The sequence below is a fragment of the Epinephelus moara genome, chromosome 9, assembly GCF_006386435.1.
Source record: "Epinephelus moara isolate mb chromosome 9, YSFRI_EMoa_1.0, whole genome shotgun sequence".
Lineage (NCBI taxonomy): Eukaryota > Metazoa > Chordata > Actinopteri > Perciformes > Serranidae > Epinephelus > Epinephelus moara.
The window spans coordinates 22,225,439-22,244,085 of NC_065514.1; the positions used below are offsets into that span (position 1 = coordinate 22,225,439).

General features: G+C 40.1%; 3 protein-coding genes across 3 annotated transcripts in view; 2 read left to right on the forward strand and 1 right to left on the reverse strand.

The window, feature by feature from the left end:
- The first annotated feature begins 4,190 nt into the window (after positions 1-4,190).
- Positions 4,191-8,112, forward strand: hspa5 (heat shock protein 5). Its single transcript, XM_050052389.1, has 9 exons — positions 4,191-4,339; positions 4,911-5,061; positions 5,178-5,409; positions 5,526-5,663; positions 5,757-5,869; positions 5,978-6,368; positions 6,483-6,720; positions 6,814-6,981; positions 7,093-8,112. Exons 2-9 carry the CDS (start codon positions 4,946-4,948, stop codon positions 7,659-7,661), a joined length of 1,965 nt encoding a protein of 654 aa, XP_049908346.1. The 5' UTR covers positions 4,191-4,339; positions 4,911-4,945; the 3' UTR covers positions 7,662-8,112.
- Positions 8,113-8,406: 294 nt separating this feature from the next.
- rabepk (Rab9 effector protein with kelch motifs) lies at positions 8,407-13,169 on the reverse strand. The gene is made up of 8 exons (XM_050052390.1): positions 12,979-13,169; positions 12,504-12,558; positions 12,262-12,416; positions 11,609-11,764; positions 11,110-11,274; positions 9,158-9,307; positions 8,840-8,989; positions 8,407-8,676 (listed from the first exon to the last, which is right to left on the reverse strand). The coding sequence occupies exons 2-8, from the start codon at positions 12,554-12,556 to the stop codon at positions 8,450-8,452; spliced, it is 1,056 nt and encodes a 351-aa protein (XP_049908347.1). The 5' UTR covers positions 12,557-12,558; positions 12,979-13,169; the 3' UTR covers positions 8,407-8,449.
- Positions 13,170-13,301: 132 nt separating this feature from the next.
- rgs3a (regulator of G protein signaling 3a) overlaps positions 13,302-18,647 on the forward strand; it is a 194,311-nt gene continuing 188,965 nt past the window's right edge. Inside the window, exons 1-2 of the mRNA XM_050052490.1 lie at positions 13,302-13,413; positions 14,100-14,160. The gene's annotated coding sequence lies outside the window, so the exon portion shown is untranslated. The remainder of the gene's footprint in view (positions 13,414-14,099; positions 14,161-18,647) is intronic.

The following is an 18,647-nucleotide window of genomic DNA, read 5'->3' on the forward strand; positions in this document are numbered from 1 at the left end:
CACACTATAGTTTATGTTCTTATAAGCTTAACATCTTCAACTAATAAGAAGGGAAAGTGGAGAGTTATCCTTATTTTGTTTTTCAGAAATGTATATCTATTTTCGTTTCATTTTGCTTCTTGTAATATGTTAATTTATGCAGTACTGCACATCATGCATACCGTGGCAGTCTATCTCACGGTTAATGCAGATGAACAGATAAACACTTTGGCATTTATATATACATATATAAATAATATACTGATTTAAATAATATACTGATAAAAATAATATATAATGAAATCATTGGTATTTGTAAGAATAAATTTGCAGGTATTGAAATAAAATGAAATGCAATAAGGTGATTATTTTTAGCTCCATGCATTTACACAACCATAGTAGGTATTTTTATTAAAGTTGTTGTTGTTGTAAAATAAATACATCAGCATCAATGAGGAGAGACAAATCTATGCACATTTTTTCTCTTCATACATGGAAAATATGTCAGAAAAAAGTTATCTAATTATGTTAACTGTGTAAGGAAGGGAAGAAAGGAAGGGAAGAAATTCAGAAGTGAATATAGTTGGGTTTGTGGCATTCAGCCTGCAGTGTCATAGTTCCTACCTCTAGTTTAGGGAGAAGAAAATATGAAAACAAGAAATAGCCTGATTGTTAGGCTATCTGACAATACAAAGCCAGTGACCTGTGAAAAAAGTTAAAAATGTAGTACAAGAAATATCTGTGAGCCAGAGCGCATGTGATCCAGTGCTTTCTCTGGACTTGAGTCAACTTTGAAGACATGATTATATTTAACTTTTAAGTCTACATGTACAATAATAACTGAATCTATGTAATTATTGCCACATGAGGTCTATATAGGCTAGAAAACATGTCAAAACAAGAAAGACCCTCAAATGAATAAAAATAATCATTCAGATATGTGAAGACATGTCAGAAGCCACGATTTTGTTTAAGCTTTGCTTGGATACCACTCCAAGTGTCCGACAACCGGCTCTTAGCTGGACACCTTCATGCTTACATTTGTAGCCTGTCAAAAAATCTTACTCCCCCCTCCCCCTTGCAGAAGGAAAGACCAGTTGGTGCACAAGAATCCCTCTGAAGACACACTAGGCTACAATTCTGCCTTCTTTTAAGTCTGACTCAAAGCACTCAAACCACACAGGGACTAGAGAAGACCTTCCAGCAGGGATACTCAACCTGCTCTGCCTGGGTGCCATTTTGCGAGATGACAGGAGGCCAGGGGCCAGTTACAGAAGCCCCACATATGTACAAAGGGGCGTGTCTGGGATTTGAGACATTCTGGGCTTAGCATGAACCTCTGTCATGGGGTCCACGGGATCCTCCCATGGCACTATATTTAATAAAAATAGCTCTAATTTGATGAGTTTTCATGCACTTTTGCACCTTGTGTAAATCAAAAGTCCAAAAACTCTCTCAGTGTGACTCAGTTTAATTTCATTGTGGATTTTTAAAAGATTGAGGGCCACCTGGCATCCTATCGGGGGCCAGATTTGGCCCACAGGTCATAAATTTAATATCACTGCCTTATAGCCTGGGTATAGATTCAGTAGCCTCTGAGGAAGAGGCCACTTAGGAACTGTTTACCAAAACAAAGAAATATATAATTCTCACAGACAAAATGATCTAAACTGTATTATATATTTTTTTCCCTACAAATGCAGTGTTTGCCTTATTCTGTCTTGTTTAAATAAAAAAGAGACTTTGTGTAAGTAAATTAATGTCACCCAATTTGCAGATTGTTTTTTAATTTTAACTTTGTTTCTCATATTTAGTCTGACATATCAAGTTATAATGATGGCTCGGCCTGCAACTACAACAGAAGACAGCTGTGTTTGTTTAAAATGCACAGGTGACCATTTTAATGAAGACAAAACACATCTGAGTCTCTTTTGTTTGCACAGAAATTAGTATTTGCACTTTAAATCTTGGACCCTATCACTTCATTCAGCATATAGCTGTTTCATGCAGTGCCTTCAACTGAAGTGATCTTATATTTATGTGTTTGTCCCAGTGATCTGTCAAACAGGGGTATCATACGTACTTTAGTTCATGGGCCACATACAGCCAAATTTGATCTCAAGTGGGCCCGACCAGTGAAATCACTGCGTAATAACCTATAAATAACAACACCTCCAAGTTTTTCTCTTTCTTTTAGTATAAAGAAGTAGGCTACATTCCGAAAATGTTCATCCATTTACAAATCAGATGATGAACATCCTGAAATGTCTTATGAACAATCTTTGCAATTTCAACATTATGTCTCAGTTTTTCCACATTGAGTGTTCCCTCAATATTATTTTAAGATAGAAATCTGAAAAGGATTCTTCTGTACTGAAACTGCTGATTGACAATATTTTGCACATTGTTCAATATTTTTTAAATGTAATCACAATAAATATTCATTGTTCTTCTTTTCAGAGAACTGTATTCTGGTTAGGATGGAAAAGCCTCTGAAGCCACACTTTACATGAAGTAGGCTACTTACTGTTTAAATTGTTTCTGAAACCTGGCACCTCTTTGCTTTCACAAGTGTATCAATATTAGGTGTTAAGTGTCATCCAGTGGACCCTTTTGTGGGCTTGTCATGGACTGCGGGACATATGTTTGACAGCCCTGATCATGGATGGACTATTGAATGGGCCTACAGGTCACAGGGCCTCAGGGCCAAAGTGTCAGAGGCAGCCCTGGCCTTTATCTGCAAAATGTCACTGTAATATCACGTACCCACCAGGATGAGACACAAAAAGACCAAAAAGAGATGTGAAGAAACAGCAAAGACACACAAAACAACTACAACAGAGGCAAAATAAACACAAAGAGACACAAAATACCTATGAAAGGGGCGAAACTATCAAAAACAGATAAATAATGAATAAAAAGGATACAAAACTACATTAAAAAGACACAATATTACCTCAGGGAGACACAGAATAACTACAAAAGGGTGCAAAACAATCAAAAAAAGACACAAAATGAGTAAAAAAGATACAAAATTACATAAGCGCCCCCCCAACAAAATTACCTCAAAGAGATTCAAAATAACCACTAAAAGGGCAGCCAATCACAAACACAGATAAAATGAATAAAAAAAATACAAAATTACATTAATAAACACAAAAAGAGAGAGGCAAAGTCATCACAAAGTGTGTGTGTGTGTATATATGTTCCCTGTCTTGTGTAGGACAGGTGGTGGGGCCTTTTTCAAATCTCAGCCCAGGGGCCCATTGTCACATGGTACGCCCATTCCCCTGACTGTTGCATTATGTAACTATGTGTTTTATGATGATTGTATCTGTCCTGAATGGCTGCAACCAAATGCCCTTATAGTGGGATAATAAAGTTTGACTTGACTTGACTTCTACTTACAGTACTTTCTTGTTTATTCCAAATACAGTCATACTTTGGTTGGCATTAGTAGGCTACACATTTGAAAGGGTTCATATAGACTGAACAGTGGCTTTGGCAACCTGTTACCTAACCTTGACCTATTTAGTTTTGAGATAGGACACTGTACAAGAGAGTGCCATGTAGTTTTGTTTGATGTATGTTCAAACCTGCTTTAATGTACACATCATACATCTGTCATCATTGTGTGATCACTGAGATTGGAAGTGCCCATGTTAAAACTTGATGGTCAAATTATTGCAGGCTGCTTGCATTTCAAGGTGGATGTCCTTAGCCATAATTGCGAGTGTGTACATCCACTGATGAAATATCCAGACAGTGGAGTTCATCTGATGTAACAACGTTTGCTTTTAGGTCACATGCATGTAACACAGGGTGTTCACATGTATTAGTCATCGTTGTGAGTCACCATTGTTTATCATGATACCAACACACAGTTATAAGGAATGAATGTCATTTCAGCAAATGTGGGGTCATTCCCGGTATTTAAAAAACACAGCACCAACTTCAATTGTACAAAATGTGAAAAAGCACCCTTCCTCAGTCAGTAGAGTGGCGTTTCACTGCTCCAACTGTGCTCATGAATGCGCTTGACAGACAGCCAATAGGCATCGGTACAGTGGGCAAAAGTCGTGACGTTGCCTCTACCCGATGTGTGCAAATCAGCGGCGGACAGCGTGCCGGAAGGAACCAATCAGCGCGTTCCAACGAACAGCTGCTCAGCCAATCGCGGGCCTCCACGACGGGGAAGAAGTGACGGCTTATATATGGAGAGAGCACACTTCATTCAACATCATTACACAGAGGCAAGAACAGAGAATAGGTTGAAAAAAGAAAGCTACATTTTGAAATAAGAGGCTACCGATTGAGGCGACTTCAAGGCCGCTAATTCATTGACAATATTGGGATTAAGGTACGTAGACACATTGCTATGAATATGAGAATGCGACAACGTAATACTTTGTAATTTCTACAACGTTGGACCTCATTTTAAGTCATTATGGTGAAGCCAGCTAAGCTAACGTTTGACGATAATGAGGTATTTACCCGAAGTTTACGACAGCTTTTTAAAACAGAAGGGCAGTCAATGTGGTTGTAATATATCATGCAATCAATAACGTACTTTTTGGTGCTCTGTATGGCAAAGTATTTTCCCTCGCATGTCTGCTAGCCACGCTAACGTGGTTAGCTAGCTACCGGCGGATGGAGAAAAAAAAATCTTGTCAGTGGCATTAGCTAGCATTCAGAGAAGGCAGTGGGGCTCCACCCATGTTCCTTTAACGCCTCTGAATATGAATGAATATTTTCCGGAGATTTCTTGTTAAAGGCCACGCTTGCCATCAATCATGGGTCTGATTCCCTTCAAATGACATCCAGCATTAACGCAACCGTTAGCTTTCTGCTAAGTTATCTGAACTTGGGAGGCAGGGAGTCCACGCCATACACGCAAGGCCACATTTTTACATTGTGTTTCCTCTCTCCAGATTTTCTCTGTAGAGCTGAATTAAAACAAGCAAAGATGAAGCTGTTGTGGGTTGTAATGCTGGTGGCCGGCACTGTGATTGCCGATGACGACGACAAGAAGGAGAGTGTGGGGACTGTGATTGGAATCGACCTGGGGACCACCTACTCATGGTAAGACAATAAAGTGACACCTGTCTTAGTTGTTTAAAAGACACTGTAATGACACATCTTGTGAATTTTAAATTTAAATCGGTGCCTTTTCAGTAATAATTTGTATTTTTCTGTAGTGTTGGAGTGTTCAAGAATGGCCGTGTGGAGATCATCGCCAATGACCAGGGTAACCGCATCACCCCATCATACGTTGCCTTCACCAGCGAGGGTGAGCGTCTGATTGGTGATGCTGCGAAGAATCAGCTGACCTCTAACCCTGAGAACACTGTCTTTGATGCCAAGAGATTGATTGGACGCACTTGGGCTGACTCCTCTGTGCAGCAGGACATCAAGTACCTTCCCTTCAAGGTAAGTTTTTACTCTTGACAGTGGGAAGTAAAAGTAAAAGTGAAAGTTTTGGGGTCTAAAGGTAATGTTTGAGCAACATTCTTGGTATGTTAATATTGATGAATGTTTCTCTGCAGGTTACTGAGAAGAAGAGCAAGCCTCATATTCAGGTCGACATCGGTGGTGGCCAGATGAAGACATTTGCTCCAGAGGAGATCTCTGCCATGGTGCTGACTAAGATGAAGGAGACCGCTGAGGCTTATCTGGGAAAGAAGGTACAACAAATGTTAAAGAAAATGCATCAGAAGGTATACCACTCCTAAAAAAACGACATATAATTGAATCTAATGTTTTTATCTAATCCCCAGGTCACACACGCTGTGGTCACTGTCCCCGCCTACTTCAATGATGCCCAGCGTCAAGCCACAAAGGATGCTGGAACCATCGCTGGTCTGATTGTGATGAGAATCATCAATGAGCCGTAAGTGTCTAATGAAAATAATTCATTCATCTGTTGCCTTTTTGAAATTGTGAAAATATTTCCCACCCTTTCTTTTTAATCATATATTCTCATATCGTTATTCTCTAGTACTGCTGCTGCCATTGCTTATGGTCTGGACAAGAAGGATGGCGAGAAGAACATTCTTGTGTTCGATCTGGGCGGTGGAACCTTTGATGTCTCTCTTCTGACCATCGACAATGGCGTGTTTGAAGTGGTGGCTACAAACGGTGACACTCATCTGGGAGGTGAAGACTTCGACCAGCGTGTCATGGAGCACTTCATCAAGCTGTACAAGAAGAAGACTGGCAAAGATGTGCGCAAAGACAACCGTGCTGTGCAGAAGCTGCGTCGGGAGGTTGAGAAGGCAAAGAGGGCACTGTCTGCTCAGCACCAGGCCCGCATTGAGATCGAGTCCTTCTTTGAGGGAGAAGACTTCTCTGAGACCCTGACCCGTGCCAAGTTTGAAGAGCTCAACATGGTAAGTTATACACCCTATCAGTTGAGATGTGTGAGCACAATGACTACCAAAACAAACCTGTTTTCATAAAACCTTATGTGACAAGCCTTGTAACCATGTCTTTTACTTTATCAGGACCTGTTCCGTTCCACCATGAAGCCTGTACAGAAGGTGCTGGAAGACTCTGACCTGAAGAAGGCTGACATCGATGAGATTGTCCTGGTCGGAGGCTCAACCCGTATCCCCAAAATCCAGCAGCTGGTGAAGGAGTTCTTCAATGGCAAAGAGCCCTCTAGGGGCATCAACCCAGATGAGGCTGTGGCATACGGAGCTGCTGTGCAGGCTGGAGTGCTTTCTGGAGAGGAGGACACTGGTAGGTCATCTCTCTCCTACACTGTAGTATTTGTTAGGCCGAACAGAGCTTGCAAATTTTATCTTGATTACTAAAAATTTTCCTCTCTTGCAGGTGATGTGGTTCTTCTGGATGTGTGCCCCCTGACTCTTGGTATTGAGACCGTTGGAGGAGTAATGACCAAGCTGATCCCCAGGAACACTGTGGTGCCCACAAAGAAGTCCCAGATCTTCTCTACAGCTTCTGATAACCAGCCTACTGTCACCATTAAGGTTTATGAAGGTAAGAGTTGAACAGAGTGAACTTGCCAAACATAAATTAAAAAAATAAATTTATAATTTTCTTTGTATTCAGACAGAAAATTAAATTCTTAATCATTGATTCTCGCTTCAGGTGAGCGTCCTCTGACTAAAGACAACCATCTGCTGGGCACATTCGACCTGACTGGCATTCCCCCTGCCCCCCGTGGCGTACCACAGATTGAGGTCACCTTCGAGATCGATGTCAACGGTATTCTGCGCGTCACTGCTGAGGACAAAGGCACAGGCAACAAGAACAAGATCACAATCACAAATGACCAGAACCGCCTGACTCCTGAGGACATCGAGCGCATGGTAAACGACGCCGAGCGCTTTGCCGACGAGGACAAGAAGCTGAAGGAGAGGATTGACGCCCGCAACGAGCTGGAGAGCTACGCCTACTCTCTGAAGAACCAGATCGGCGACAAGGAGAAGCTTGGCGGCAAGCTGTCGGATGAGGACAAGGAAGCCATTGAGAAGGCAGTAGAGGAGAAGATTGAGTGGATGGAGTCACACCAGGATGCTGATCTGGAAGATTTCCAGGCAAAGAAGAAGGAGCTGGAGGAGGTGGTTCAGCCCATCATCAGCAAGCTTTATGGTAGCGCGGGCGGACCCCCACCCGAGGGAGCGGAAGGCGAGCAAGAGGAGAAGGATGAATTGTAGGCAGGTTCAAAGTCAACTCATCTGTCGCCCCTTGCCTCTCTGGTAGTTGCATCTAGATGTATATATTGGACTGATGGGACTCAAATAGTGAGAGGAATGGTTGGGAAGGGGTGGCGATAACAAGCAACCATACTGAATCTTTCGAAAGACTTTAAAAATAAGTTTCAGTGTGTGAGAGGTGTTCTCTTCGCTGGAAGGTGGAGATATTCGTCAGCCCGGATATGAGGCTTGCTGCTGCTGTTCTCAGGCAGTCCTGTTGGGGTTCTGTAGTGGGGAGGGACTTAGTGGGCGGGCTGGGGGGTGGGGCAGGTGTTTGTGGGTCCTTTTGAGTGGGGTGTCTGTGGGATCAAGAGCTCGTTATGTTCACAGGCAATGCTAAAAGTTATTTATTGAATCTGGTCATTGTACTTCTGGAAAGACATTGAAATAAATGTTTGATACAAAATGTGAATTAATTTGTCTTGTTACATTTTTTGTTTGTAATTTCAGGGTTCATTAGACAGACTGCTAAAAATTTTGATAAAAGAAATTTATTATATTAGGATAAACCCCTTGAGATGCATCATCTTGTTTTCAACGGGTCCCAAAATACTGGTGTCCAACACTCAAGTCACCCAGATTTATGTTTCAGAACTCTAGTAAAGTTGCTTATTAATGTTCATTTCACTATCATAAGTACATGTTCAAAAAACCCCCCCCAACTGATCCAGTTTAGGGTTTTCAATAAAATAACAAATACAAGTAGTACTTCACAAACATTTTATTACAACTAAATGACTATTTCAACATCAAGACACCACAGTCACAATACAGTCATTATGAATGACACCCTGAGTGTCCATTCCTCCAAATACAAAGGCCAGATTTGTTGTCTCTGAGGCTGCTGGGCTGTTGGCTTGTTCCTCTTCTCCATTCCCCTCACCACGCACCTTCCATGGCAATAAACACATAGAATGGTCCAGGCGGTTGGGTGGCATATCCCCTTCAAACTTCATGAGGACCCACCTACTTTTATCTACAAACAGGAAGTATAACACAAGAGTGTGTTACATTTTCATTATGAACGGAATTGCACCACAGCAGTCATTGAGTCACAGATGTAGTAATGAAGTGTTTCATATGACATTAAGTATGAATATTCTGTCACATACTGCTAGGGCTTCTGAAAAGATACGTACCTGTGTTGAATCTGTACATGGAGTTGCCGGCTCCATCTGCAGTCATCCCCCCAAAAATGTAGATGCTCTTACCCAGCACCACGGCTGAGTGGGCTGCTACTCCTGGTGGAATGTCTCCTTTAACCTGCACCTTCTCCCACTTCATGCTGCCTTTAAACAGTAGACACATGGTTTTATTTCAAACAAAGCAAGCTTGCCATTCCCAAGTTCTAAGGCTTCACATTTTCATGCAGTATGATGATCTGAGATACATGCAGCTGGGAAATAGATCAATTTGGATCCTCTTATTATGATTCAGGAGAGTTCAGGCTTACTTACTTGTGTCAAGAGAGAACATATCCTTGTAGAATTTTTCTCCAGCCATTCCTCCATGAATGTAGATCTTTGAACCCACTGCTACGACAACGTGGCCGTGTCTGCCCGGTGGGTTTCTGCCTTGTGTTTCTGGCTGGGACCAGGTGGAGGACACTGGGGACATAAAAAGGTAAAAGCTATCACATATTTAGTTATTGCTGACATCATGACACGCAGCAAGCTGAGGGTGGCGGACGCCAGCAGACTCAACAAACTGTTGTGGGAACGGAGTGTGACTCTCTGATGGTGGTGTCAGAGAGGAGGATGCTGTCTAAGCTACGAACTATCTTGGACAATGTCTCACACCCACTCCACCATATGCTGGTCAGGCACAAGAGTACTTTCAGCGGGAGACTCATACCACCAAGATGTACCACTGAGTGCCACAGGAAATCATTCCTGCCTGTGGCCATCAAACTGTACAACTCCTCCCTCTGAGTGGCCCTGAGACTTCTTCACACACACTGCAATAATCCAATATAACTTCTGCAATAACCCCATTCACCCTGACTGTATATATTCTGTTTGTGTAAATAATCTTGTTCAACTTACAATATATATATATATATATATATATATATATATATATACATACATACATATATATTTATTTACGTTTATGTTTGTTAATAATTCCTGTTTATTTAACTATATATTTGTAAATACTATTGTTTAAATTTCTTATATTTTCACGTATCTTTCCTCTCTTGCAAGGAGCACCTGTAACATAAATAATTTCCCCTCGGGGATCAATAAAGTATTTCTGATTCTGATTCTGATTCTGATGTCAGAATAAACTAAGGAACAATGCATTAGTATGGTATTTCAAATGTCAATTTGGTTGACATTCGTTGTGAACGATAACTGGAGGTTTAATAAGGAGTCACATAGCAAAAAGTAAAGCTTACATTCACTCCTTTCTTCCCCAACAACTCTAATCTATGGATCTGCTCATAGGGTATGCATTCCAGTTTTGATATCTTTAAACTGAGGATAACCATATCCAAATTTTTATTGGCGGAAAAGTGCAGGAGTTTCTAAAAAAACATTAAGAATGGATTCATTACATCAAGTGTCCTGGACAACAATGCCAGTGAGCGTTCACACACAAAAACACAGGGTCCTGTAACAGACAACTAAATGAACTGCTGCCACTATTAATTACAGTGATAGATTACAATATATGCTGTGAAAAAGCCTCTAATTATATCATTTATCAATAACTGTTTTAATTGAACTACATCAAAAACTATGTTACTTTTTCTTATCAAATTATTTTGGTATAATTTCTTTGGTATTGATGCTCATTTTGTAATTTTTGAAATCAGAAATATTTCTAATCATCTTACAGACCGGATGCTTACAGTGTGAAATTAATTTTCAAAGCCTCCTGCACCCACATAGGTACTTTAAATTCTTCTTCTTCATTAGACCTCAACTGAAGTTGAGAGCAGTTATGCCAGATGTGTGCAACAAAAGTAAGAGGGCATTCTGAGAGATGTCAATCAAGCACAGTCACAAGGCTTTTCTCATTTCACATTATACATCTTTTATTCCTTTCCTTGCCTCCTTCACTCATGTCTTAGCCCTCCCTACCTGAGGTGCAAGCAGAGGAAGCAAGAAAGAGACACAAGGAGAGAGGAGTTGAGGCAACAGGAATTTAACAAAACACATATGTGCTTGCCTGGCACAGCTGCATCACCTGCAGTGTGTCACGCTGGTCACGCTACAAAATGGCCACTAAGACTGACTGATTATGACTATATCATATGTCCAGGATCATCCAATTAAAAAATAATTTCCTCTGAGGGCCTGTGGGGCAAAGTGCCTCAGTGTTTGTGGTAAAATCTTGTAGAAAGATTTAGTGGATGTTGGAGATACAATTACTTTAAGCAGGTGGTTAGTTCAGCACAAACCTGTGTCAAAGACATGAAGTTTGGGGTCTGAGACAGGTGCAGCTCCTGCTTCCCCACCAGAAAAGACATACAGTTTGTCCTCTATGCAGGCTGAGTTGCCATGGTATGTCCTGGGACTGGGGGGGCTGCCATTCACCGATACATTCTTCCACTGAGACCCACTGTCTGGACACACATGTAAAGAGTGGATCATACTCAGTTAACAGAAACCTATGGTCACATACTGTTCAATCACTGTCTGGCCATAACACAGTAAAGAAATTGGTTACAACACAGTTAAAAACCAAGTGGCATTGTTGCCTGAGTAGACTGTTCATCTCCATCTGAAATGTGACAAACATGTCTGATGAAAAGAGTCTGCAAGCAAACACTACAGCAGATGATTTTATACACTGAATCAGTATCTCCTCTTTGAGCGAGGTTGTGTTAATCTCTGAAATCACCATTGAGCTATGCTGCTAATGAACAGAGTACTGGGTGAACTTAAATTGGGATTTACCTTGTAGCTGCATATTCTGGATACTATTGTGATTGCCAGTCTGCTGTGCCCCTCCAAACACCCACAGGCTCTGAGGGCAGCTCTCTGGCACAAAGCTGCAGTGTTCATACCGTGACTTGAAACCTCTCCACTCTGGGATGTCCCATTCATGATTGTCTGGTGGAGTCAGAAAGGACAAAAATGCACAGAAACCCCTATGATATGAATACGAAGAGAACACGCTAATGACGCTGCCAAGCACATACCAAATAATGAATGTGTTTCACCCATGCAGTGCCATGAGAAATGACACAGTATAAAATGCTTGACCCCCCGATATTAACTTTAGGTCATGGTTAAAAAGTACTTTAACAAATTCAGCACAAAATACTAAACATTTTTACAACCTTACACTTAATGTAAATGTCACATTTCAGTGTTGATTGGGATTTCATGACTAATAGATTACACACTGATCACTTGTGATGTCTGAAACAAGTCCTCAAACAACTGATGGTATCTACAAAAGCCCAGATATGGCTGAAATGTACCTGCAGTCAAATCAGTGCAAGTACTTCAATATTTTTTCTTGTATGTTTTTGGTGAACAGCTTGTAAAACAGTTATGCAGATGCGATATTCCTGCCTACAGTTTTTTTTGCAGATATTTTTTACCTAGATCTATGATATGGGAATCTGACAAGGTGCCGCTGGGGTTGGCTCCACCAACAATACAGACTCTTCCTTTTCCTCCATCTGCAGATGGGATAAATGTGCAGGTGTGACCCACACTAACACCTGGAGCATCTCCCCTGGGTATCAAAGAATACCTGTTGACAACAAAACAATTTCAGCAAGGTGAAAAAAAGTAAGCTCCTTACATCACAAGAGCATATATTTGATGTGAATTTACTCACCACAATCCCTCTTTGGGCTTATCTAGAGGGTCAAGTACTGGGAGAAACTCCATGTCTGTCAAGGATACATGAATGAACGTGTAGTTATTGTCTTTTTACTCTTCTCTTGTCAGGGATCAATCTGTAACATTGTCAGCGGTGATCCTGTATGATAACAAATAGCGCTGCACTCCTAGTCTTCAAAATTATTGTTTTTGCTCATTATGATTGTACTAAGTTTGATGGTATCCACAGAAGCCCTTACGTGAAATCTAACGTTAGCTACAATCAAAGCAACGGGAATAATTACGTTTTCATAGCCCCTTTCATAAACGACTAGTGACCAGTGCCTTATCAAACACAGTCAAGTGATATCAGTAAAATATAACTAAATTCAACAACAACGTCACTGAGTTGTGGCACACAGTGAGAGCCATCAAGTTGCTAACGTTACTTGCTAACTCACTCGCGTGTGAAGAACTTCCTCCCCACTCACCTGTACTTCCGGGTGTGACTAGTTAGTTAACGTTATCCGTGTCATTTAACTGAAGTCGATATTCATTGGCACAACTTTCTAATGTCCACACAATGACAGTGGTTATAATTGCTACATGAGACAACAGAGTTAGCGTAAATATGACTCCCAACCATGGCACAGCCCTACGTTCAAATTTACGTTGGAAACGTTGGTTGATACACGTTCCAAACTTAGTTGCCATGGTAGCCTGGGGCGCATGCGCAGTTCGCTTAGGCTGTTCAACAGCTTCTGGCATCGTGCCACCGGAAAGTTTCTAATGCATATGTCATTGAATTACCGTTGATGTGAATTCCACGCAGGGTTAGCAAGTACGCATTTGCTCGATAAGGCAGTTAAAACAGTATCTTCATTTGTCATTTGACCTGAAAACTATTTTCTACTTCAACTTAAAAGGTAGGTTATATGAGTGACAGCAGTGCCACACGTTTTTTGTATTGATGATAATTGGAGGCACAGAGCTAGCTTACTATCTTTTTTCCCCTCTTAAATAACGTTACAAGTCGACGTTTAAAAAGCCCAGCAGAATAATTGACAAGCAATTACGGCTGTTTTTAAGTTATTTCGGGATACCAGTAACTCTTGGCTGGAACAAAAATGATTAATTTCAGTGACAGGCTACACAGTAAAATATTTTAACCCATCACTAAATTCTTAATTAGTACAGCCAAACCAAGATGGCGGCAGGTAGAGACATTATAAATAAATCGAAAGGTGCATTATCATTTAGCCTAATTAGTTTATACTTCAACACGACAATAATGATAAACATTTGTATTTTTCTTGCTTTAGAGCTTCAGACGAGGGAAAAGTTTGTCCATAACGGCTGCCATCTTTGTTTTATTTAATAAGATGAAATGATATAAAACTAAATCCCGAGGGAATTTGTTGTGCAGCAGTTTCAGTACAAAGTAGGTTAGAGTTCCCCAACATGGGAAACTTGGGTTTAGTTTAGAGAATATCTTTACTGTGCAGAAGAGTCTTTGAAGCATCTTGAAATGCCTTTAAAACTTAATTAGTATTTATCAGACCACCTGTGTGCGTGTATTTGTGTTTGTGTGTATGTGTGTGTGTTTTTGCAGGTGCTTAACAAGGTCTGTGATCCAAATGACTCAAAAGTTCAAGAACAGCTTTGGAAACCAGGTAAACATCTTAATTTTGCAGCCGATAATTAATTTGTCAACTCAAATAATACAATATGATCAATATGACACATCCACGCACATCCCTCCAAAATCACCAAAGGATCTAGTCAGACGCACTGAAAGGAGCAGTGAGTAGAATTTAGGGGCATCTAGCATTGAGGACTGCAGATTGCAATCAGCTGAAACTTCTCAAGTGTGAACTCCCTGTTAGGATTCCTTTAGTGTTCAATGTTGAGGAGATTTTTACTGGGAGCTGATTTAGCCACAGAGGTCTCTTCCTCTCCAAAACAAACAGACCACATGATTAAAAACACTGAATAAAGCAGTTTCATGTTACAAATCAGTGTTTCTCTGATACTGTTCGGCTGAGCAGACACGAGCTGCTAGCCCAGCACCTGCTTATGTGTGCTCACCTTTTTCCTATGATAATTTAAGATCCAGGCGTTCGTGAGGTTTTTACCAAGAGCTGTATTATACATGGAGGTCTCTTTGTCTCCAGAAGAAATGGACCCGTTAATTCAAAAGGGTGAAAACATTGAGTAAAGCAGTTTCACGTAAAAAAAAAAAGTATTTTGCCGATGCTCCTCGTCGTGTAGGGGTTTCTAATTAAGGAGGCTGACATGAAAAAGTGCGAATGGCCCTTTCTACAACCATTTTTTTGTTTGCCTGTTCTGAACTACTTTTGGAACATGGCAGTGCAACATGGTGGAGTCTGTGGATGAGGACCCGCTTCCCACATAGATATAAATAGCTAATTCTAAGGTAACAAAATCACGATGACTGTTATTTTAAGTTGATTATACACTAAAGATAACATACTGTTATATTTAATTTCTGTCAGTACATGCCCCTAAATCCTAAACACTGGACCTTTAAACATATAATTTAACATTACAAGCTATATTTCACTCTTTGTTACCGTGGCATTTTGTTAGATGTTATGGACTTTTACTTGTGTGTGTGTGTTATTGTATTCATCCAGTTTGGAGTAGTTTAAGAGTAAAACTCACCTCTGTACTTACCTCTCACCTGTTTCTCTGCTCTCATTGTTATTAGTGATTTATAGGATAAAGTGCTGTTTGCGGTACTTTACTGTAATTATGTAGTATGTTGTGTTTAACTTTACAGCATGTGACTAGTTGAACATGACAAAGCAACTGTAGAAATAACAGGCTCCGCACAGTCCTGTTTGTGGGATTAAGTGTCATAGTGCAGACAGATGTCTCGATCCCTTTAAATTAACATTTGTACGCAACATAATGATTTCCACATCCCCTACATCATCAGTAGAATTTGTGCTTAAAACAATCCTATATGAAGTTGGCAGTCGTGCAATGATAGATAATGGTGGGGTAATGAAATAATATTAAACATGAAGCAGCTAAGCCCACATCAACATTTGAGTAGATGTACAAACAACGTATAACATTATAGTAAGAAGCCTGAGATAAGCTGAGATTTTTAAGCAGCTCCTTAATACATTATGTATTGATAAAATGCATCAGAGATATATTTGAATGCATATTGCCACATTTTAAATAAGCTGACATATAAAATGCATGTATTGTATCCATTTTATTTGCAGTTGCAACCCAAAGTAGATGTTTTTTTCATATCTATGTGGGGCTTCTACCATTCTGAAGTGTAGACGTAGGTACAGTGTAATAATTTGTTGTGCATTGAAGTGACAGTGCACATTACAAATTGTATTTCACAATATGACCAGTAGGATGCGCCATTGTCTTTTTTTTCAAAACTTTAAATTATGTACTAAATGTTGTTTCGACTGCCTCAGGATTATTATATTATTAACTTGTATTTTTCAGTAGGTTATTTCTGATGTATTTTTGTTTTAATGTAGCCTAATATACTGAAATGTGGACAAAAGATAAAATACTTACTGAAATGACTTAACAGTCTTTAAGGATGTCATCAACACAAGACAAATGCATGTTGTTTCATACATTTATTTAAGAAGTAATGTTTTTTAATGTGAGAAGCTGCTTTTCTATTAGCATAAATACAAGTTTTTTTTCTAAAATGTATTTAATTTGCCTTCAGTAGAGTTTTCTTTCAATTACTGCATAAAAAAAAGTTGTGTAATATTAAGGCAGGAAAAGAGAGCTACAATAAGCACGATGATGTACCCAGAATCAGATACACTAAATGGAACATGGGACGATAAAGATTTAATCTGTAATTGGAATATACATTAACAAATTCACATACCGTCAAAGCTTCCTGCACAGTCAGCAGTGTTGCAGATATAGCGGGAGCAGAGTGAACAAATGTGGATCAGTTAAGTCCTCTGTAGACACTTTCACCTCCTTAACAAATGAATGAATGACTACGTGAGCTACTTTCTGACTTGTGGGATGTTTCATCTCTAAAAATAGCAAAACACACATCTTTCTGGGTGATTTGTCCTCTGCACCTTTTGTACTGACTTCAGTAAAACTCATCTTCACTTGTGCACAGATTTGTGCCGAATAGGCGTGTTATTCTGAGCGTAATGGAAAATAGTTTAGTGCAGCTGTAAAGAATAAAATACAGATAGGAAATTTGTAAAAAAAAAAAAAAAAAAAAAGGTTGGCAGGCTGAAAATTTGTTCCACATTTTAGCAATGATAAGTGATTGCCATTCAGTGTGCCCTTTTACATTCACCGAAGGGGCAGGGTAAAGATTTTCTGAAAGAGCCACTCCTGGCAGCTGGAGGTATAAAATGGGAGAAAGATGATTTGTCCTTTTAAGTTTGTTTATGCCTCAAAACACAGTTGGTTGATGGCTGTGGTCGTAAGCACAAACAACCTCCTCACATGCTGGCATTTCCTTTCAGTAACCTTAAAGGGATACTTTGCTGATTTTCAACCAGCTTTTAATCAAAACAATAATGGTAATATGTGTAAATGAATTGTGGCAAACTTTCCTGCATCTAACTGGTGCTTAGATATCCCACCTCACTGGCCCGCGAAACTCAGGCGGATGACGTAATTTACATAATCCACCAGAGTTTTGCAGGCTCTTGGGCTATTGCTTGAACTACAGGCTGTACTTCTGCATATTCATATTGCCCACCACCCATGCTGCCGTTACGCACACAAAGACTATAGAACCAGATCCAGAGATAGACCTGCCCCTGTCTTTCTCTCAAACTTGGACAGAAATCTGATCAAACAATAAAACTATGCAGTGCTGATTGAATATAATATTACTGTGTTGCCCTTTTTTTGCCTACAATGTTTTTAGAAACATATTTTAATGCCATTGTTAGCTGTAGTAGTGAGAGTTTGTGAACAGGAAGTGGGCACCATACTGTTTCCTGCATAGTGAAAATGGAGGCCAAAAAATACCTCAAATCAAACGATAAAACTAGGCAGCACTGATCAAATATAAACCATGATTCTGTCACTGAGTTGCCTATTTTTCACCTCAAATGTCTTCAGACATGTATTGGCTTGCTGTTTAACTGTTATACGAGATAATTTATTGGCAGCCGGCTGCCATTGTTTCAGATGGATGTGTTCGCATTACGTCACCCACCAGCAAGAGCATTTATTGGTCTAGTGCGGTGCAGTGCATTCTGGTGGTTGAAGTTGTTCTTCCTCTTGAGCAAAATTTACGTTTTCTCTGTTTTGTCTGTTTCTGTAGCACCAATTTCCAAAGTATGTGTTTGTTTCTACTGCATAGACAGCCTTGTTTTATCCTTGATGTTTAAAAGGCCCTCTTTCCAGCAGTGAAATACTTTCAGACCTCAAATAACCTTGCCATGTTGCTTGTCTTGATTACTGTTTGGCCATCAGATCAGGGGTCCAGTTTAGAAATGTTCTGCATTTCTTCTAACTTGTGACTGTGGCTGCAAAAATAAATGTACTGGAGTAAAAAGTGCAGCCTACATAAGCATTTTTCTCCACATCCTGCTGAATATTCTCCAAAGACATTTACGAAGGACTCCACATAGACACTCCGACACCTGGAGCAAAGTGTGTTGAACTACCATTTTGAATACTGACTCTCACACTGACACATCAAACAAACAGGACAGGAACACTGAGAATGCAGCAAGCTATATTGCTCTATATGGACCCAAGGGATTTACAGCATCATCGTGGCGCTGTCTGTGAGCCTGACCCCTTCAAGCCGTTCCTGAGCCTCATAAAAGCAATATGTCATCCTGAAATGAATAACAGATTCATGGGTTTATTGGATGAAGAGATTGCATATTCAGAAAATAAGACATGGTTCAAGGCAGGAAACAAAATGCTGCTCAAAGAAATTTAGGTGTCAGAAATGATTAATGAGCAATATCCCCTCATTGGTGCCGAAGGTGGTAGGAAATGGGCTGGAGAATAAGCACACCTTTAGCATTAGAGGTTATGTGAGAGGAGACAACAATATTTTTGAAAACAAACTATTCTACTACTGACTACTACTGCTCTACAGACAATGTCCCCTTTTCAACATGATAAACATTTAACATTTAACCCC